The sequence below is a fragment of the Brachyistius frenatus genome, unplaced genomic scaffold (genome assembly GCF_029030835.1).
Source record: "Brachyistius frenatus isolate BFR_SWC_R1_liver_20210118 unplaced genomic scaffold, ASM2903083v1 Contig_136, whole genome shotgun sequence".
Lineage (NCBI taxonomy): Eukaryota > Metazoa > Chordata > Actinopteri > Embiotocidae > Brachyistius > Brachyistius frenatus.
In genome coordinates, this window is record NW_027210735.1 from 1,062,956 (window position 1) to 1,084,477 (window position 21,522).

Here is a 21,522-nt window from a genome sequence, read left to right on the forward strand (position 1 = left end):
AGCACGTGATTGCGCGTGCCCGCGGGGACCGGAGCGGAGTCAGCGGGAGGAGGCGGGAGGAGTCAGCGGGAGGAGTCAGGGGACCCTTTACGGTGCAACATTGTCCGTCTCCTGCGTGGCAAGCCACTCTTTCTGAGAGAAGAGGACACGGAAGGTGTCCCCCCCCACCACCCCCTCCTCCTCCTCCTCCTCCTCCAACACCACCACCTCCTCCTCCTCCTCCTCTTCCGTCTTTTAAGTGGTCGAGAGTTTGATTTCGTCGTCGGAAGAAACACAGAAACACACCCGGTGGGAAGTCGGATGAAATTCAAGCTGAAGAAGTTGGTGGATTAAAAAAAAAAAAAAAAATCGGCGCTAAAATAAAATTAAAATTAAAATAATCGCGGTGGGGGGGATTTGGTCCATTTCTCGACGGGACCCGGATACAGCTCGACACCGACAGGGAGACTCAACCTCTGGTCTCTGGTCCTGACATGGACGCAGGAATTGTACCCGAAAAGAAAAGGTAACGTCCGATGCTAAGCTCACGCTACGTACCGAGGCCACCTCGGTTTTGTTTTACAGAAGGACGCTTTCGGTCTTTTACTTTTGATTATGACCTCCCCTCCTTTTTATGTCCTGCTCGGGTTGTTTTTTTTTAATTTTTAATTATTATTTTTTTTTTGGTGTGTTTCTTCGACACGAGTGTGTTTTGCTTGTCGTTAGCAAGTGGCTAACACTCGCTTAGCTCGCTTAGCTCGCTAGCAGACGTGGAGCAAAACCGCAAGATATTGATTTTTAAATTGTTTATTTATTTATCTTTTTATATATATTTTATCTATCCACTGACGGAGGTGGCAACCGGATTTTGGTCTTTTTTTTTTCATTTTTTTTTTCATCAAATTGCGTTTAAATCGGTTTTTCCCCTTAGCGTTGTTTTTTGTTGTTGTTGTTGTTGTTGTTGTTGTTGTTGTTGTTGTTGTTGACACGTCGTGGATGAAATCGTTTGCTGTGAATGAACCTTCACCTCTTCGGTAGATGTCCTTGTTCGTGGGGTTTCACTGCCGGTGGACTGTTTTGGACGGGAAGTGCCAACCGGGCCAGAGCCCATGTGAGCATCGTGGTGTGCGGTTACTGGTGAAATATTTAGGCTTTTTTTAGTGAAGTTAGCCTTCGTTTGGGTGTCTGGGGGGGGATTAATCTAAAAGCTTACTTAGAGAAGTGTGTGTGGTTTTTTTTTCTTTTCACCAAGACGATTAACTTTAATCATCAGCTGAAATGTCTTTTGTTAGTTGCTGCCAATTATGTTTTGAGAGAGGCCAAACATCATTTAGAAAAGAAGTGCTCGGAAATGTAGTGATGAGGCGGTTATTGTGATATTTAAAACATTTTGTGATATACTGAAACATTTATTGGGAAAATATTGCGTTGTTTTTTTTTCCCCCCAACTACAAATTTTGTCCCCGAAGCATCAACATCTGTTTTATCTACTAGACAAGACCAACGCTGTCAAAGAAAACGTGACCGAGATGATGCCTGACAAAGTTATTTATCCAATGAAACATTGATATTTGGTAATCGAAGTATGGGACGATGTGCTTTTTTTTTATTTTTAATTTTCCCGTCCAACACTTCCCACATCGTGCTACGGGACACCAGAAGTTCCAGGACCGTTTGGCTTGTTCACCTGGTAAAATTAGTAGACCGATGTTTGAGGGATTAGAGCCAACAGCAAGAGCTGAAGCTGAACATTATTTTCAAGATTAGTCTTCTGATTGTTCCTTTAGTGCTTAAAATGTATTTTAAATACAAACAAACTGAGATATGCCTATCACGCGTTACCAGTTACATACTTGGATATAAAAAAAAAAAACGTAATCACATATAGTCAATATATTAACATAATGCTTTATAGAATTTGGTGCTTTCTTTGATTGTATAAGGACGAGCTATTGTTTAATAAAACTAATTAAGCTGGACTGCCTGCACTAAATGTAATATGCAGCTGACCATCGTGGATTGTATTGACATGCTTCAGTGAGTATTGAGTGTAGAATAGGTTAACCTACATGCACAGACTCTTCACCAGCATATCATTGTTAGATGCTGTAAATTTGGTAACGGGTGATGAGTTGGTGTGCAAAACTCCAGATTATGCTACATGTCACTCCTGGTTACGGTTTGGGAACTCGTGTCCCCTGAAAAAGCTCCAAATAACGGGAAAAGGTGGTCGTAATGGCAACAGCGAGGCGCAAGACCAAAAAGAATAAACGTAGTCAGTCCTGAGATGAACAAAAGACATCAAAGTGATTGGCAGGTGGTTGTCAGAGTCATGAAAGAGGTGGGCAACAATTAAAAAAAATAATATATTCAAATTCGCTGTCAATGAAATTCTAGAGAAAATGAGGGCTGATCTTTTCTAAGGAAAAGTCATACAGAGAAGTGACTTCCTTCAGCTGCCTCAGAGTCTTCACTCCGTATAAGTCTAGATCCAGTTTGGTTTCAGTAAATACGTGATCAGTTTTATCTCCCCCAAAAAATCTGGAGTGGTGCAGTCTGGTTTGATGGAGTTTTGCCTGGACTCTGTGAGGTTTCTCGGTATTACATATGTCTCATCTCTTAATCACCGGGTCATGACGTCAATAGGAGGGGCCAAGTGTGTGCAGCGATTCGCTGGCAAATTGTGAGTTCCCCCGAGGCATTCAAGTAGAAAAGAGAATCGGGTTACTTGTTAGTACGGAGCTTAGGTATGTATTATTGGTTTTATGTCATGTGATTGAAAACTAAAGCAATACTTTTACTAAAGGCTTGCTGTTACGCAACACCCAAATCCCTGTTCTGTGGTTTGTATTGTTAGCTGATCAAGGTAGGATGTTGCTGTGTGTAACCACATGCACAGAGAGCTTTTGAAAGTGTTGGTATAAAGATAAATAAGCAATGTAAATCTTTTAAATTGTAATAATGAGGCCTGATTGATTGTTAAGCACAAATGTTCTTCGCTTAAAAAAAACAAAAACACTTCTAAGAACGCCACATCAGAAAGCCTCTTCTGGCTTCTAGGTAAAGTTGTCAAATCCTAAATATATTCCCACAATTATCTGCATATTGAAATCATTTTTTGCCCTATTTATTTGCTGATAAATATTGTACTGTCATAATAGGTTTCACATTGTGTCTTATAAACAATGCAAGGAAGGAAGGAAGGAAGTACCTTCACACCTTATGCCTTGAACATCTTTTACATCCAAGAATCTTGTTGAATATATTTGTCACTGCTGTCTTGCTTTCATATGGAAATGAAAAGAATAGTTCAGCTTCTGCAAAATCCCTTTTTTTAACTAAACACATGCCACATACGAAGCTTTGTAAATGGCAACACGGGATAAGCTGAAGGAAGTAAAATGTTTGATCAGTTAGAGGTTGATGTTTGAAATCCACGAGGTTCTCTCGGTGTCATTATGGGACCAATTGAAAAAACTTTTTTCCACAATATAAATGAATGCAGATTAGATAAAGAAAACTAAGCAGATTTCAATGAAAAATGACAGTTTTTAGCGAGTAAATAGAATATAAACAAAATTATATTAAAGCAACCAGCAGACAGTTCATTCAGTTTTCACTGAGCGTTTATTATTTAGATGATCAATAATGTATTGTGTTTTTTGGACATAGTATTGATTTTTTTTTTCATCCCCTAAAATATGCTAAATATATCAGTAACCTCTTCATACAGAGGAATCTCGAGGAGAACCCTCCTGCTATTTCCAAAAAACGTCACATCATGCAGCTGATTGCCCGACAGAGATTCATTTGACTGTAAAAGGGGTTTATTTTCAGTCTGGCTTTGCTTTTCTCCCCCCGTTGGATTACTGGATTATGTAACGGATGACACCGTGTTTACCGTCACACTAAATACGGCCGACAGATAGTAAGAACGCTTTTCTCGTGAAACAGGTCAGGCCCTAGTAACAAAATACACAATCAAACTGTGGCAGCATCGTTCAGGTGGATTTTCATGGTGAACTTTTTTCTTTTTTTTTTTTTGTTTGACCTCGATCTCAAGTCTGTCAACAACTTTGTTTACATCATAGCACCCATTCACAAAACAGGTTTAATCAAGGCGAACGAAACTGCAAATTGGATGTTTGCGGTGAGGCGTTTCAAGCACAGGTCAACCAGGCATGCACGAGCATGTGCATTAATGGTGTTATGTAATGGTGACCTCTCTGCTGGCCTTTGTTTTAACATGAAGCGAATGGTTTTGTTGTCAATAGTTCCTGGTGAGAGAGAGCTGCTTTATTTTCTCTTTTAGGTTTCGGTGCCGACGGATCAACAAATAGGAACAAAAATGTACTTTTCATGATTTGGTATCACTGGTGAATGGAACAGAAAAGTAAAAAAGTAGATGGAGGCTTTAGGCAGTTGTGTCACTGGACTTTATTTTTTAAAGCTCAACTGAGAACGTTTCAACATCATCTGCTGCCGTTCATAAACTGTAAGTTTAGATGGGTTTAATACTTCCCCTCTGAATCTGAGAACAGGACATTGGTATTGTATTAGGTTTTTATTGTAGTAATAAACAGTAGCTCTGACACTGCACTGTTTATTCATTGTGGTTATATTGAGCTTCATCTGAACAGGATTTGCATGAAGAGGTGTGATAGAGCAGGATGCAGCTACTGTGGAGGAACACAATTTGTATACTGGCTTGTACTTATCATCTTTATATTTATGCGGGAATATACAAATTTCTGAAGGCGTCACCAACTTTCATTTGATCATCAGACTCACTCGGAGAGGACTTCCCCAGTCTTGTAATGATAAATCGGGATGTCTTAAATGGAGCCTGGATTTCATTATTGTGTTACATTTGAAGCCGAACCTGAGAAGTGAAACAAAGAAAATGTGTTGGCGCCACGATCAGCTTTGATGACGCCCAGATATTCTGCCGATGTCCCGCAGCGTTCACAGGAGACCATGTAAATATTTGTCCCTTGTGTTGACAGGACAAACTGGACGTGTTTTTTCATGTGGCTGCAGCTATAGACTGCCTCAAAGCTTGTTTATACGACAATACATATACACATCTGTGACAGGAGGAGTTTTGGTTTATGCGCCTCCAAATATCTACTACAAATAGTTTGTCTCTAGAGGCGTCGTTCGACAGACGGGGATGAGATGAGCAAGGACAGAGATCCTTGTGGTTTGTTTGGGCGTTGTTGCTTTTTATTTGTTATTTTGAAGTTCCTAGCATTGAAAAATGTTAGTGTTTGGTTTCTTTGGCACAGCTCTGTCGGGAGCTATCTGGCTGTTGTCTGCACGCAAACCCATGTGTTTTTCTTATCACATTCACACATGCATTGCAAGCCTGAACTTATGTAGACATACTTGGAGGAGCTGCATGCGAGAACTCAAACATCTGTACCAGTCGGACATTAAACGGACTTCACCCGGCCCGCTCGCCCGCAGTGTGATGTCCCATTGAGCCCATGTTTGAATAGAGGCAGGTCATTGTTCGGAGAATTCCCAGCAAATGAGCGAGTGGGTGCGCTGACAATGTTTCTCTCATGCAGCGTTGCACGCTCGATGCAGAAAACCACCAAAACCAAAAGTACTTTCTGTAGTGAGAGTGCGTCTGACATGGACTATCTCCCGTGATGTGTGAAGCGGCTGCACCTGATTCTCGAGATATTCTCCGGGGTTTATACGATAAAAAACACTTCAGACTTAGATCGGGACCTGGTTTGTGATTTCCCCAGAGTCACAGATTAAATCATTTTACTCCAGAAGACTGATAACGTTAGTTGTGAAGTGGTTTGCACATTACGTTTGATTAATGGAACGAAAGCTGTCCTCAAACTCTGTCAGGTGTTTGAGGCTAATTTTAGTGAGCTGCTCTATTTTTCTTGTCGGAGAGCCCATAACAACGCTGGGCTGCAGCCTAAGTGCATTAAAAAAAAATCTATTTAAATTCGGTGTCGATTTCATAGCCAAAGGCTTTTGAACTTTTGGTCATCCATTTTATTGTCATGCTGCTCCAGTGGCATCTAAATGCATTTGGGGTTAAGAGGTGTAGTTTGGGAGAAGGATGACGCAGCAGTCAGGCTGACAACTATGATGATTTAGTAGAATAAAATACAAGGCGTTCTCATTTGATTAAAATCAGTGAATTGAATTATTTTTAAAGTGACTTGTACAAATCATTGTGTCCTTTAAAGGCTCATATAAAAGATATTTATTATGTTAAAATTTGCTCCATCAGCCAGGCCTTGGATAAATGCTGTATTGAAAGTGGAGCTAGACTGAGCAGTTATAAGGGTTATGAGGGTAAAACAACAGAAACTAGGGCAGTTTGTTAGTCCTGGTCGAGGAAAAGGTCACTCAACCTGTGTTTGTGTGTATTATCATCCCTTGTCTCCGTAGATCTGTTGAGCCAGGCTCGTAAATGTCATGATGATTGGTGTCGCTCTGTAGCTTGGCCTGCACCAGGAGACAGACGGGGGAATCTATGCCCATCCTCCCGGCCAATCACTTTGAGTGGGCGGATTCTGTTGCGTTTGGTCAGCAGCCAATAAGAAAGCCATGTATGTAAATGAGTCTGCCGGCGGTCCAGACGCCAGCTTTGGCCAGCTTTGCTTGTTGCGGACTCCGGCTGCTGCAGCCTTCTCCGGTGACGGGCCAGAGGCTGACCCGACTCCGTAGGCACACTGGAGTCGGGAAGGAGGGATGTCAGCTCTTGTTGTGTACGTAACGACCCCAGAATGTGGCCGAGCTGTGGCTGACCCACCACGTGTCCCTCGCAGGGTGAGCTCGGAGCGGAGGAAGGAGAAGTCGAGGGATGCAGCACGATGCCGGCGTGGGAAGGAGTCGGAGGTTTTCTACGAGCTGGCGCAGGAGCTGCCACTGCCCCACACTGTCAGCTCCAGCCTGGACAAGGCCTCCATCATGAGGCTCACCATCAGCTACCTGCGCCTGAGAAAACTGCTGAACACTGGTCAGTATCTGTAGCTCTTCTACTGGACAAGAGTTCAGCTTGGTGTCACATACACAAACCCGTCCGTGTGTTTGTTTACTATAGTTGCAGTGATAATTATGTGCAGCTATCGTTATTTTAGAAACGGCTTCAGAAGGTTTCGGTCAAGTGTTCTGATTTTAAATATTAAATTTGATTTACTTGGAGGAAGTTATCGTATTCAAAAGAAAGGACACCTTGGAAGCAGTGAGAGGAAGAGTGAGCTCACTTTGAGATGAATAAGTGACAAAACAAAACCGAAACACTGAATCAGCTGCTCTGAAAAAAAAAATCCACTTGGACACATTCAGCTATAGATCGCTTTGCAGATACACCTGTGGCTACAACGTCCTCATGCAAACAGGGAGGGATCGTTGATGTTCTGTGCCTGATTTATTTATTTTTTAAACTAAGCTTACCTTCTTTTCTCTCTCATTGCCCCCCACCTCCCCACTCTAGACGAGCCAATGGCAGCGGAGGAAACGGAGCTCGACGACCAGCTAAACAACTCCTATCTAAAGGCGCTGGAGGGTTTTCTCATGGTGCTGTCTGAAGACGGAGATATGATCTATCTCACCGAGAATGTCAACAAGTGTCTCGGGCTGGCACAGGTTGGTCTGATTTGACCTGCAAAGAGCGTCACATTAATTAGGGAAGGAGTCAGAGGCACAAAATTTAAGGCCGAGGGATTACCGTGTTTACGTTCATATTTCAGAAAGTAGGTTTCTCTGCTGCTATTGATATATAGATGTAAAGTGTTTGACACTTAAGTGACACAAAGTTTTCTCTCTCGCTCTCTGTGCTGCAGTTTGACCTGACTGGACAAAGTGTGTTTGACTTCATACATCCCTGTGACCAGGAGGAGCTGCGGGAAATGCTGGTCCACAGAACAGGTGAGCTGTGTCACAGTACAAGACCTATAATAGAGACAGACAGACACACAGACAGGCACTCTGTCAGACCTGCCAGTGCAGCGATCAGCAGGGAGTCCATGTCTCTCCGAGCTGGCAGATTTATACTGGGAGCCTGTCAGAACAAGTTACAGTTTCGCTTCTTCAGTCTCGGGGTCAAAAGGATTCTAGTTGGCTGGTTTTTGGATTTAAGTGAGCCTTCATTTATCATTGAGACATTTTCTCTTTTACTTGCACAATACACAACAGCTTTTCTTTGTGGCAGTGGTTAGTATCTACTTTTGTACACCATTTACTACGGGTTTAGGTTATTTTGTATCATTCTCAGCAGAATTTTTTTTAATTGAAATAAAGTTTTCTAAAATGTTCTTTAATTTGTGGCCACTTCCTTTATTTCACTTTCTGTAGCTCACCACAGGGCAAATACTTAACGGCTCAATGTGTCCTCTGAACCGTTCGCAGTTGAAATCAAATTAAAACATAAAAAGAAGGCAGTTGTGAATGTTAACGTCACCATCGAAATGACACCTTTTTTTTTTTTTAAACTGCGGCTCCTTATCTTCCTTTTGTGATTTCAGGCTCCAAGAAAGTCAAAGGGCCAAATCGAGAGCGAAGCTTCTTTCTCCGAATGAAATGCACTCTCACGAGCAGGGGACGCACCGTCAACGTCAAGTCCGCTACGTGGAAGGTAAGCTGCTGTGGAATCAGAGAAGACGTGGACTGAAAATGTTGTCATTTGTTCCCGTGCACGGTTGTTTGTCTCGGGTTGTCAACAGCTGCTGGGTAGAATTTGATGGAAAAGCATTTTAATGAACCCCGAGATGAAAATAGCGCCCACATTATGCTTTTAATTTGACTACTAACCTTTTGAAAATTTTGCGATTGGTCTCCTTTGAATTTGTGGAGCAGGTCATACCTCAGTGCAGCTGCAGTGGTGGAAATAATGAAGCCACAGGATGACAGTCATTGAGGTCATCGAACTTCCCCACTCTTAACTCCACCAGATTACCAACTAGCTAATAGTAGTTATAATTCTAGTATAATTTCAGGGTTTTTGTATGCGATGATTAGTGAAAATAAAATTTTTAAAAAAAGTATTCAAAAACTAGTTTGTATCTACAAAGTAAAATGATATAATCTGGCTCAAAGGACTTTACTTGCTGTGTTTTGCATGCGGCATTTCCTTTTAAACATCATGCTTTACTAAATGGAAACATGTGGAGCAGAAAGAAATATCTTTGACTTCGGTCCAACAGAATTACCTCCTGTAACCGTCACACCATCTCACAGTTGCTGCTGCAGCCCTAATAGTCACAATATCCCAGCAGCAAGCCAAAAGCCCAGAACACTGAATGATGCAGTTGTTTGAATGTGTGAATACCTATTTGTCGGTTTAAGCCACTCAATCTGATAATTACCTGCCTGCTACTTGAGCAGCTCTCTATCCTGTAGTGATTACAACCGCGTGTCTTCCTGTCGTCTCCCCGTAGGTGCTTCAGTGCTCAGGTCATGTCCGTGTTTATGACCGCCAAACTGAGCAGACTACCAACGGGCACAAGGAGCCACCCGTCCCGTACCTGGTGTTGATCTGTGACCCCATCCCACACCCCTCCAACATCGAGGTCCCTCTGGACACCAAGACCTTTCTCAGCCGCCACACAATGGACATGAAGTTCACGTATTGTGACGAGAGGTTAGTTTGTCCGTCTGAGTGAACGTTGTATATCAAACATTCAGTTCCTTAAACTACCTGTGTTGTTGTTTTCATCATTGCCGAGCTTGTGCAAGAGTAGTTACACAGAGCCACCTAGTGCTCGTTACAGGTACTACAGAAGCTTTATCTCAAGACAATTTATGTTTGGTTTTTTTTGTGTCCAGGATCACTGAGCTCATGGGTTATGATCCAGAGGAACTGTTGAATCGTTCTGTGTACGAGTACTATCATGCTCTTGACTCGGACCATCTTACCAAGACTCACCAAAACTGTAAGCATAAAACAAAAATACAGTGTGTGGAACTTAAAGTGAAACTTGTGGAAATCTAGAACCAACTTCAGCTGTGCATTTTTTGTTGTTGTTGTTGTTGTTGCCCATCTGGTTAAACACATGTCTAAATGAATAATTTCTTCCCCGTCTGTTTTATTTGCGTTGCTTTTAGTGTTTGCAAAGGGCCAGGTCAGCACAGGCCAGTACCGGATGTTGGCCAAGAGAGGAGGCTTTGTATGGGTGGAAACGCAGGCCACCGTCATCTACAACAACAAGAACTCCCAGCCACAGTGTGTTGTCTGTGTCAACTTTGTGCTCAGGTAATCTTTAAATAGTCACTGTTTTAAGAAGAGACTCTTGTATTTGCCAGTTTATTTTTATTGAGTAAAGCAAACAAGCAGAGTCATTCATTGCAAACAAACAAACAAAAAAGTTGAATAATTGTACAGCTGCATAACTCTGTGTTTCTCCGTTGGTACAGTGGCATCCAGGAGGAGAAACTGATCCTGTCTCTGGAGCAGACCGAGGACGTGAAGCCGGTGAAGGAGGAGAAACGGGAGGAAGAAAAGGTCGCAGTCGAGAGCAGCCAGCCCGACGTGACTCCAGCCATGCAGACGGAGGAGGAGGAGGAGGAGGAGGAGGAGAAGAAGGAGGAGGAGTTGGAGAAGGAGTTGGAGGAAGAGGAGGAGGAGAAGGTACCCGAGCTGGATGTGATCAAACTCTTTACCCACGTGGTGGATGCCCAGCCGCTGGTTAGCCTGTACGATCAGCTAAAGGAAGAGCCCGAGGCCCTCACGCTGCTGGCCCCGGCTGCTGGAGACACCATCATCTCTCTGGACTTCAGCTGCCCTGGTACGTGGCCTCGCACACAACTCGGAGTTTATATCCTGATATCTGAAACCACTCTGACCTTCTTCGATCTTCTGGTCCAGATTCAGAGATCCAGCTGCCGAAGGATGCACCACTCTATAATGACGTAATGCTGCCCTCCACCAGTGAAAAGCTGATTCTGCCTCTTTCACCTCTGCCGCCCAGCGAGCCTCTCCACGCCTCCAACACCGCCTCTGAGGAAGCCAAATCAGAGAGCTACGCTCCAGCCCCGTCCACCGCAACCACCAGCCACAGTCCCCCAGAGGTAACACCGACTTATTATCATCTTGTTTTTGTCCCCTTAGTACGATCTACTGAATAGAGATTGACCTTTGACTCCTCCTCTTCAGGTGGACTTTTGTTTCCCCATGGATTCGGAAATGAACTCCGATTTTAAACTAGAATCTGTGGAGAAGCTGTTTGCCATTGATACAGAGCCCAAAACCCTCTTCAACACACAGGTAATAACGCCGGGTGATTCTGCACATCTTACTGTATTCAAATCTAGTCCATAATCAATCTGATACCGACCAGTTACCTGAATCGTGATTTACTTTGACCCTTTTATCTTTCCTTTAGACGATGGAAGATTTGGATCTGGAGATGTTGGCTCCCTACATCCCCATGGACGATGACTTTCAGCTGCGCAGCCTGACCCCAGAGGAGCCTCTGTCTTGTGAACCAGTCAAATCCATGGAATGTTCTCCAGTCCACATGACACAGGACGTGGACAGCTTTCCCAGCTCCCCCTTCAGCGCGCCAAGCAGCAGCGCAGCTTCCCCGGCACCGGCCGAGCCCGTGAACGCCCCTCATCCTGCCACCATCGCCGTGAACAGGTAAGAGTCTCCGATGTGCTTCATCTTCTCCTTGACTGATCAAATTTAGATTCGCCTTTTTAGGAGGGCTGGCTAAGTGGCGGTGTTTCTGTCCCGCAGCGCTCCACAGTTGAACAAAGACGTCTCACTCAGGACGCTGGCAGCTCAGAACGCACAGCGCAAAAGAAAACTGTGCGACCTAAAAGAGATCATTGGACAGGTAGGTCCTCAGCGTCCGAACACGGTTTGTAGATCTTCACTTTTACAGATGAGAGTTTGACCATCTGTACTTGTTAAGGGCAAAAAGGTGAAGGCGCCGGAGTCCGGGACAACCAGGACCATCCTTCTACTGCCTTCAGGTGAGGAAACTACATCTCCGGTGAATACGGTGCTGTCGCATGAAACTAAACATCAGGAGAGTCGTAACTCTGCATCTGTTTTTAAATCTTAGATTTGGCGAGTCGGCTGCTCGGCAGCACCTCCGAGGACACCGGTTCCCTCTTCTCCCTGCCGCAGCTCACCCGCTACGACTGCGAGGTGAACGCCCCCTTACAGGGTCGTCAGTACTTGCTGCAGGGGGAGGAGCTGCTGTGTGCTCTGGACCACGTCAACTGAGTCAACGCTTAGCCTGCTCACTGCTGGACTAGACTGGACACTACAGTTTGTCCCTCACATTGCCACCCCATCCCTCCCCAAGAACGCCCCCTCCCTCCCACCCCCACCGCCCCTTATTTATGTATCTGTATGAGTTTTGATTAGAGTTCGGCTGCTGTTTGTGCACATCATGTGATATTTGCAGCATTCCACCGTGACAAACACCATAGCAGCGTCTGGGTTTTGGTGCCAGGGATTCAGGCATGAGATGTCCAGTTGTCTTTTTCTTTTTCTCTCTCTCTCTCTCTCTCTCTCTCTCTCTCTCTCTTCCGGGGAGTCTCTCAGCACACAGCGCCTCGACAGATGACCCCTTTTCCAGCAGGTCACCACAGAACCTGGCGCTACTGCCAGCAGTGTATTGTAAGCTTCAGTCGCACAATTTATATTTTCTTAAAAAGAAAAATATTACCAGCAATATATATAAGCCTTTTTAAAGTAGTTTTAATGGGATTTGAACAATTTTATTTTTCCTCCCATACTTGTATGTTGTAGTACTCGTACCTAACAAGACGTCTTTAGTCCAGAAGTATGAACATATTGTTTAAACCGAAGGTGGTTTGAATGTTATCTCGGTTTAATAGCGATCAGTCTTTGAGTACATTTTAATTGTGTAGCAGTCCAGTACATGTCACTTTATTACTTTACTGTAAGTGTGTGTTACTGTACATATACCAGGGAAATTGCCATTTACTCAGTGTGGCTTCACGGCTCTGAGAGAAACCTCTTTTACTTGTTTATTTCTCATCATGCAGGATTGGCATTTTTCTCCCTCATAAAGTGAATTCCTGTTTTTGGGCTCTACTGTGTGTGACATCAAACTCAAAGCAGACAGTTTCAAAAAGTCGGATCTCATCAATTCCTATTTTACTCGTGTAATCATGGTCGTCATAGTAACGTTTGTGACTTGTCAAAACTTCTTTGCTCACTTAATGGTAGTCAGTTTAATGCCATTGATCTTGCCATAGTGTTGGGTCTCTCGTGCTTCTTTTTGCTGTCTAACATAATTGGCTTTAATAAAGTGCACTGTTTTCGATGGCATTAACTTTTATTTTCCAAATCACATTTTTGGGGGCTGTAGAAACAAAACATTACATGACAGCCTAGCTCTGCTTATTTCAGCAATAATCAAGGTGTTTTTTTTTTAGGTGAAAATCATAGAAATGCAGGAATAAATCCCAAACTCATTTTCCATGTATGTATTTGAGGATTGGCAGATTTTTGTTGTTTTTGATTCAAACAGATTTAAATGACTGAATAGTTAACAGCTAAAAGCCACGGAGAGAAGATCGCTCCACCGACGTCTTAGTTGTACCTCGACTTGAAGCGGACATTTCAACAAAACGCAAAAACATAATCAGAACTCTTCTTCGTCAGGTGTTTTATCGACTGCCAACAGATTTTCATTTGACCAAAGTCACCGCTCGCTTTCACGGTTAACTGGTCATCTGTCCGTCATGCCACCGTGAAGTTATAGCAAATTAAATAGCGTGTAGCGTTAGTTTTACTCTGTGCACTCAGGAGTCATTTGCATTCGAACCCGCTGGTGTCCCCTCTGCACCATCATGGTGATGTTGTCGCTGCTGCGGACGGCCTGATAGATCTCCTCCGACGAGTTCACCTTCACCCCGTTAATCTCCACCACGATGTCTCCAGGTAACATGCCAGCTCTGAAAAACACGTGCAGAAAATTAACTGGCTGAATGCGTCATTTTTGAATGCCAGGATTTATCTCAATCAAACATTCAAGTTACAATTATAATAATATTAATCTGCATTTTGGATCATTATTACATTTGACTGTGGATGTGTTAGCTGACTTGACTATAATGATCCAATACCTCGAATATAAAAGAACTTTCTCAAAACAATCATTTAAGATATTCTTGCTCTCCCCCCAGTATTAGTTTAATAGTCTTGAATTTGGACATTTTGGGGGGATTATTACCCTCCATTCCTCAGCTCCATAATTTGTTTTTCAAAGTATCCCACAATGGCCCAAATGCACTTTTGTAAATATCATGGAGCGAAATCATGTTACTGTGGCAAACATCCCGGATGCACTGTGTTCTACAAAGGTTGCACAGAAGCCCTGTATGTCTCTGAATCCTGATTAAAAACACTTTAATACATGTACAGCAAGGTAAAAGACATCGCCTGAGTTCTATGGGAAGTACATGATGGTATTTTTACAACGTCAGCAGCTACTGCAGCTGTTCTCACCTGTCGGCTGGGGAACCCGTGATGACTTTGTGAATCAGGATGCCGTGTGTCACGTCTGGAAAGGACGGTTCTCTCAACTTTAACTCGGCAATGATGCTGAAGAGACAAAATAGAAACCCGCCTGGTTTTAGACATGACAGTGGACCACAACTGTAACTGCACTTCACTTTCTTCACTGCTAACATTTCTGATGGTGAAGCATTTACCTCTGCGTGAGCGTCAGCATCATAACACCGATGTACCGCCGCTTCGTCTCCGACTCGTGAAACCAAGAACCTTCGAGAAGGAGGAGAAACCGAGTCTGATTAATGTCACTCATCTTTTATAGAAACGTGTGAAAGCGCCACAGAGGACTTCATGTGAACCTTTGGATTTGTGGCCTGCTCTTACTCTTTTTGTTCGCCGCTTCAGCAAGAAAAAGTCTCAGGCGATCGGAGGGAATCGCGAAGGAGATCCCCGCCGTGACCTTCATGGTGTTTATACCGATGACGTCGCCATCCTAATGAGAGAAGAGAAAAGGCATTGAGATAGGGAGAGGTACGAGATCCCACCAAGCACGGTGTTGCGCAACAATATTGGCTGCTAAAGTCCTGTAAATTCAAACTGAGTCAATAAAATCTTTTGTCACGTGTCCCATTTTGCCCACGCTTTCATATACAAATATCGAATTTACAGTGGCAAGAAAAAGTAAGTGAACCCTTTTTTTTGTGTGAAAAAATGTGTCTTAAAATATGATCTTACAATGTACAAGTTTATTTATAGTAGGGACCACGTCCAGAATACATTCATCTCAAACAGAGAGGAGATGCTCTGTACCAGATTTAGCTACTAGCTCATTTTCATCTAAAGACTTTTTTTTTAAACTAAAAATACACAAATCATCGTGTCGTTTTCTATCATCAAAGGTAAAATGAATTTGCATGTGTTTTCTTGCTGTCAGTTAGCTGAATCTCAAGTAGAACAATAACCCCCCCGCCCAAAAAAAAACAAACAAAATGCAGCAACTACACAATAAAAATAAAAAAAAGTACAAAGAGATGCTGTGCAGTGAGACTTCAAGTGAGCCGTTCACACCGGACATCCTGCGAATATCACCGAGCTGCAGCCGGTATGTGAGGAAGAACTTCTTCCTGAATGCTGTGCAGATCTGATCTGCTGGTTTGAGGCTTTTGCTGCCACAGCAGTTTTGGGCAGTTATTACACACTGAGTGTTTAATGGGTGTGTTCAGTCAAAATTTTAAATATTCTAATTGTTTGTGCAGTGAGCTTAAGCACCCGTTTGTTTAAACTGAAGATCAGATCCCATTTTATGACCACTTAATGCCACCTACTTTATCCTGACACTGTACAGTACTGTATAGAAACGTGACTGAACGTGATAAGACGCTTAAACTGGGACTCACCAAATTAATCAGGGGACCTCCGGAGTTTCCAAACTGCAAAACAAATCCGTCACGTGATGTCAAGAAACTATATTACATGTTCGACATTTTTTGAGTCACGAGTAATCCTTTGCACTATTTTTTCCTGATACATTATTACACCCATACAAATTTATAAATATTCCTGCTCCTTACAGTGGGTACGGAAAGTATTCAGACCCCTTTACATTTTTCACTCTTTGTTTCATTGCAGCCATTTGCTAAAATCAAAGAAGTTCATTTTACTTCTCATTAATGTACACTCAGCACCCCATCTTGACAGAAAAAACAACAGAAATGTAGAAATTTGTGCAAATTTATTAAAAAAGAAAAACTGAAATATCACATGGTCATAAGTATTCAGACCCTTTGCTGTGACACTCATATTTAACTCATGCTGTCCATTTCTTCTGATCCTCCTTGAGATGGTTCTACTCCTTCATTTGAGTCCAGCTGTGTTTAATTAAACTGATTGGACTTCATTAGGAAAGGCACACACCTGTCTATATAAGACCTTACAGCTCACAGTGCATGTCAGAGCAAATGAGAATCATGAGGTCGAAGGAACTGTCCAAGGAGCTCAGAGACAGAATTGTGGCAAGGCACAGATCTGGCCAAGGTTACTAAATAATTTCTGCAGCACTCAAGGTTCCTAAGAGCACAGTGGCCTCCATAATCCTTAAATGGAAGAAGTTTGGGACGACCAGAACTCTTCCTAGACCTGGCCGTCCAGCCAAACTGAGCAATCGTGGGAGAAGAGCCTTGGTGAGAGAGGTAAAGAAGAACCCAAAGATCACTGTGGCTGAGCTCCAGAGATGCAGTAGGGAGATGGGAGAAAGTTCCACAAAGTCAACTATCACTGCAGCCCTCCACCAGTCGGGGCTTTATGGCAGAGTGGCCCGACGGAAGCCTCTCCTCAGTGCAAGACATATGAAAGCCCACATAGAGTTTGCCAAAAAACACATGAAGGACTCCCAGACTGAGAAATAAGATTCTCTGGTCTGATGAGACCAAGATTGAACTTTTTGGCGTTAATTCTAAGCGGTATGTGTGGAGAAAACCAGGCACTGCTCATCACCTGCCCAATACAATCCCAACAGTGAAACATGGTGGTGGCAGCATCATGCTATGTTTTTTTTTTTTTCAGCTGCAGGGACAGGACGACTGGTTGCAATTGAAGGAAAGATGAATGCGGCCAAGTACAGAGATATCCTGGAAGAAAACCTCTTCCAGAGTGCTCTGGACCTCAGACTGGGCCGAAGGTTCACCTTCCAACAAGACAATGACCCGAAGCACACAGCTAAAATAACAAAGGAGTGGCTTCGGAACAACTCTGTGACCATTCTTGACTGGCCCAGCCAGAGCCCTGATCTAAACCCAATTGAGCATCTCTGGAGAGACCTGAAAATGGCTGTCCACCAACGTTCACCATCCAACCTGACGGAACTGGAGAGGATCTGTGAGGAAGAATGGCAGAGGATCCCCAAATCCAGGTGTGAAAAGCTTGTTGCATCATTCCCAAGAAGACTCATGGCTGTACGAGCTCAAATGGGTGCTTCTACTCAATACTGAGCAAAGGGTCTGAATACTTATGACCATGTGATATTTCAGTTCTTTTTTAATAAATTTGCACAAATTTCTACATTTCTGTTTTTTTCTGTCAAGATGGGGTGCTGAGTGTACATTAATGAGAAATAAAATGAACTTTTTTGATTTTAGCAAATGGCTGCAATGAAACAAAGAGTGAAAAATGTAAAGGGGTCTGAATACTTTCCGTACCCACTGTAAGGAGCACACACACACACACACACACACACAAAAAAAGCATTATTGCAAAGTACTCACATCAATGGCTGCATCTGTCTGAATGTACTCCATGTTGGAGTTGGACAGGCCCAGCTCCTTACTGCCTCTCTGGACTGAGCTGACGATCCCTGATGTGATCGTATTCCTTAAAGCGAACGGGCTTCCCATGGCAACCACAAACTCCCCTTGTCGAATATCCGAGGACTTGCCGAGTGTGAGTGTTGGTAAAGGATTCTGAGTCGGTGGAAATAGGAGACGAAGAGCAGTTCAGCAGTAGATCACAGCTTCCTATTTGAACTCGTCTCTGTTTAGCCTTTAGTTCTTCCACCGGAGGAGAGATGAGTCCACTTTGTTCCTCACCTTTGCATTGATTTTGATGGTGGCGATGTCTGCCGCAGGATCAACATCCTGCACGGTGGCGTGGTACATCTCGCCATTGGTGAGCTTCACACGGACGCCCCTCTTGTTGGCCACCACGTGGGCGTTGGTGACGATGAGACCGTCACTGCTGATAATAAAACCAGAACCATTTGACACCGGGATTTCTCTTCCTGAGAACGGGTGTCTGTAAAACAGTAAAATCAGTCATTAAGCCCGCGAGAAACGGGCATCATTTTGTTTTTTTAACCTTAAGTGGAAAAAAAAAGAAACGTGATTTTTGACAAGCAGGCAACTTCATCTAGACAACAATCAGCTTCAGTTGTTTGATTTTGTACTTTAGTCGAGAATACTCTCATAATCACAAACAAAGTCCAAGTTAATCACCGCATCACAAACCAATGGTTGGAAATTTCAGTCTGGTTATCAACTAATTCTCATTACTTACAAAAATTTTTAAAAAAAGACTATCGAGTCCTGAATGAGTTGATTATCAATTTAAACAAATATTATAATATTGACAACCTGTTTTGTGATCCTGTTATTTATAATCATCTCCCTAATGTTGTATGGGGAACATTGGAAAGCGGTCTTGTGTGTCAGAACTTTTTCTTCTTTCTTTACCCAGTGATCATCTGACTTCGCCTCACATTTACAGTGGGTACGGAGAGTATTCAGACCCCTTTACATTTTTCACACTTTGTTTCATTGCAGCCATTTGCTAAAATCAAAAAAGTTCATTTTATTTCTCATTAATGTACACTCAGCACCCCATCTTGACAGAAAAAAACAGAAATGTAGAAATTTGTGCAAATTTATTAAAAAAGAAAAACTGAAATATCACATGGTCATAAGTATTCAGACCCTTTGCTGTGACACTCATATTTAACTCACATGCTGTCCATTTCTTCTGATCCTCCTTGAGATGGTTCTACTCCTTCATTGGAGTCCAGCTGTGTTTAATTAAACTGATTGGACTTCATTAGGAAAGGCACACACCTGTCTATATAAGACCTTACAGCTCACAGTGCATGTCAGAGCAAATGAGAATCATGAGGTCGAAGGAACTGTCCAAGGAGCTCAGAGACAGAATTGTGGCAAGGCACAGATCTGGCCAAGGTTACAAAATAATTTCTGCAGCACTCAAGGTTCCTAAGAGCACAGTGGCCTCCATAATCCTTAAATGGAAGAAGTTTGGGACGACCAGAACTCTTCCTAGACCTGGCCGTCCAGCCAAACTGAGCAATCGTGGGAGAAGAGCCTTGGTGAGAGAGATAAAGAAGAACCCAAAGATCACTGTGGCTGAGCTCCAGAGATGCAGTAGGGAGATGGGAGAAAGTTCCACAAAGTCAACTATCACTGCAGCCCTCCACCAGTCGGGGCTTTATGGCAGAGTGGCCCGACGGAAGCTTCTCCTCAGTGCAAGACATATGAAAGCCCTCATAGAGTTTGCCAAAAAACACATGAAGGACTCCCAGACTATGAGAAATAAGATTCTCTGGTCTGACGAGACCAAGATTGAACTTTTTGGTGTTAATTCTAAGCGGTATGTGTGGAGAAAACCAGGCACTGCTCATCACCTGCCCAATACAATCCCAACAGTGAAACATGGTGGTGGCAGCATCATGCTATGGGGGTGTTTTTCAGCTGCAGGGACAGGACGACTGGTTGCAATTGAAGGAAAGATGAATGCGGCCGAGTACAGAGATATCCTGGAAGAAAACCTCTTCCAGAGTGCTCTGGACCTCAGACTGGGCCGAAGGTTCACCTTCCAACAAGACAATGACCCGAAGCACACAGCTAAAATAACAAAGGAGTGGCTTCGGAACAACTCTGTGACCATTCTTGACTGGCCCAGCCAGAGCCCTGACCTAAACCCAATTGAGCATCTCTGGAGAGACCTGAAAATGGCTGTCCACCAACGTTCACCATCCAACCTGACGGAACCGGAGAGGATCTGCAAGGAAGAATGGCAGAGGATCCCCAAATCAGGTGTGAAAAGCTTGTTGCATCATTCCCAAGAAGACTCATGGCTGTACGAGCTCAAAAGGGTGCTTCTACTCAATACTGAGCAAAGGGTCTGAATACTTATGACCATGTGATATTTCAGTTCTTTTTTAATAAATTTGCACAAATTTCTACATTTCTGTTTTTTTCTGTCAAGATGGGGTGCTGAGTGTACATTAATGAGAAATAAAATGAACTTTTTTGATTTTAGCAAATGGCTGCGATGAAACAAAGAGTGAACAATGTAAAGGGGTCTGAATACTTTCCGTACCCACTGTATCTGCTGTCCTTTTTATGGAAAACTGGACATAAAGTATGTCAAACGAGCTAAATCTCCAGCAAGCCACGAGATCTGATGATGTTAGTTATGTCAATCAAAGGGGACCAAACTGGTACTTTATCTACATTTCGCTGCTAATACCGAGTAATCTCTTTAATGCTGAACTTTTCCTCCTAATGAAATATTTATGACACTCCTCCAGCCAACTCACCTGCCCACGATTTCAATGTACACGACGGCCGGCGTCGATTTTTCGACCACATCCGCAATAAAGTTGTATTTAAACCGAGGGCTGTCGGCTTTAAAAGGAGAAGCACACCGAGCTGAGGGCAGAAGGCGGTCGAGAAACCGAGACACCGACACTCTTTTATTCCCTTTGTCGTCTCTGTCCAGAAGCGCCGCGCCGCAGAGCCCCAAACCCACAGACACCGACCCGAGCAGAGGACACGACGAGCCGCCGCCGCCGCCGCCGCCCCGGTCTCTCCTCCTGTCCCCAGCGGGACCTCTCCTGTCCAGGCCCGTGTTCCCCTCCGCCCTTCTGTAGTGACATGTCCCAACAGAGGACACCCGGCTCGCTGTCCCTTCCGCCGGAGAGGTCAGCCCGCGGCTCCGACACCGAGTAGTCCTTAATGCCGACAGAAAACACATATTGGCGGCTGTCGCTGCCATGTTGCATCACGTCGGTCGAGGAGTTCGTAGAAAAGTCGAACAACACTTAAAAGTCCAGATTTATGCTCAGTACGAACAGTATTCGGTACCGATTCTAACAGTCGCACCGTCTGCAGTAAAATTTGAAGGGTAGTATTGTTAAAGAAATGTTAACTACACCTAAACGTACCAAGGAAGCGACAACCCTGCCCCGGAAGTGTGAGGCAGTTTGCGCCTGCGCAGTGAGCTCCATCCTCTTCGTAAAGTAGACACAACTGCACCTATTACTGCCACCTACAGGATATATACGTAAATACATATACCAATACATATATAAAGATATATATATATATATATATATATTTATGTATATATATATATTTATATTAAATATAAATTTAATTGGAAGAAAATAATTTTTTTTTGCAAATCTGAACAATAGAAGAATACAATACTTGGGTTACATGAATTATATAAACAAAAGGTTTTCTGTCATTGGATGTACTTTTGAGAATGTGTAAATAATAATAATAATA

The 21,522-nt window shown here is 43.3% G+C and overlaps 2 protein-coding genes across 3 annotated transcripts; one reads left to right on the plus strand and one right to left on the minus strand.

The window, feature by feature from the left end:
• Positions 1-56: 56 nt before the first annotated feature.
• hif1aa (hypoxia inducible factor 1 subunit alpha a) lies at positions 57-13,259 on the plus strand. Its single transcript, XM_069714962.1, has 15 exons — positions 57-505; positions 6,783-6,973; positions 7,451-7,602; positions 7,800-7,884; positions 8,481-8,590; positions 9,393-9,595; positions 9,781-9,887; positions 10,060-10,207; positions 10,369-10,739; positions 10,820-11,022; positions 11,108-11,218; positions 11,337-11,593; positions 11,693-11,792; positions 11,871-11,931; positions 12,024-13,259. Exons 1-15 carry the CDS (start codon positions 474-476, stop codon positions 12,185-12,187), a joined length of 2,295 nt encoding a protein of 764 aa, XP_069571063.1. The 5' UTR covers positions 57-473; the 3' UTR covers positions 12,188-13,259.
• LOC138630547 (serine protease HTRA2, mitochondrial-like) lies at positions 12,448-21,247 on the minus strand. Of its 2 annotated transcripts, none has more exons than XM_069714964.1 (8): positions 21,177-21,247; positions 18,034-18,238; positions 17,713-17,907; positions 15,850-15,882; positions 14,837-14,945; positions 14,653-14,722; positions 14,447-14,542; positions 12,448-13,893 (listed from the first exon to the last, which is right to left on the minus strand). In XM_069714964.1, exons 2-8 carry the CDS (start codon positions 18,100-18,102, stop codon positions 13,728-13,730), a joined length of 738 nt encoding a protein of 245 aa, XP_069571065.1. In that variant the 5' UTR covers positions 18,103-18,238; positions 21,177-21,247; the 3' UTR covers positions 12,448-13,727. The 2 variants fall into 2 exon arrangements, with proteins under 2 accessions (XP_069571065.1, XP_069571064.1); XM_069714963.1 differs by lacking the exon at positions 21,177-21,247 and adding an exon at positions 20,550-21,162.
• Between the last annotated feature and the right edge of the window lie 275 nt (positions 21,248-21,522).

Coding starts and splice junctions, on each gene's coding strand:
- hif1aa (XM_069714962.1), top strand. CDS start 474: ATGGACGCAGGAATTGTACCCGAAAAGAAAAG. Junction 10,740..10,819: donor TCTGGACTTCAGCTGCCCTG/GTACGTGGCCTC, acceptor CTTCTGGTCCAG/ATTCAGAGATCCAGCTGCCG. Junction 11,023..11,107: donor CCAGCCACAGTCCCCCAGAG/GTAACACCGACT, acceptor CCTCCTCTTCAG/GTGGACTTTTGTTTCCCCAT.
- LOC138630547 (XM_069714963.1), bottom strand. CDS start 21,007: ATGGCAGCGACAGCCGCCAATATGTGTTTTCTGTCGGCATTAAGGACT. Junction 14,543..14,652: donor ATGCTGACGCTCACGCAGAG/GTAAATGCTTCA, acceptor TTGTCTCTTCAG/CATCATTGCCGAGTTAAAGT. Junction 13,894..14,446: donor ACGGGTTCCCCAGCCGACAG/GTGAGAACAGCT, acceptor CGTGTTTTTCAG/AGCTGGCATGTTACCTGGAG.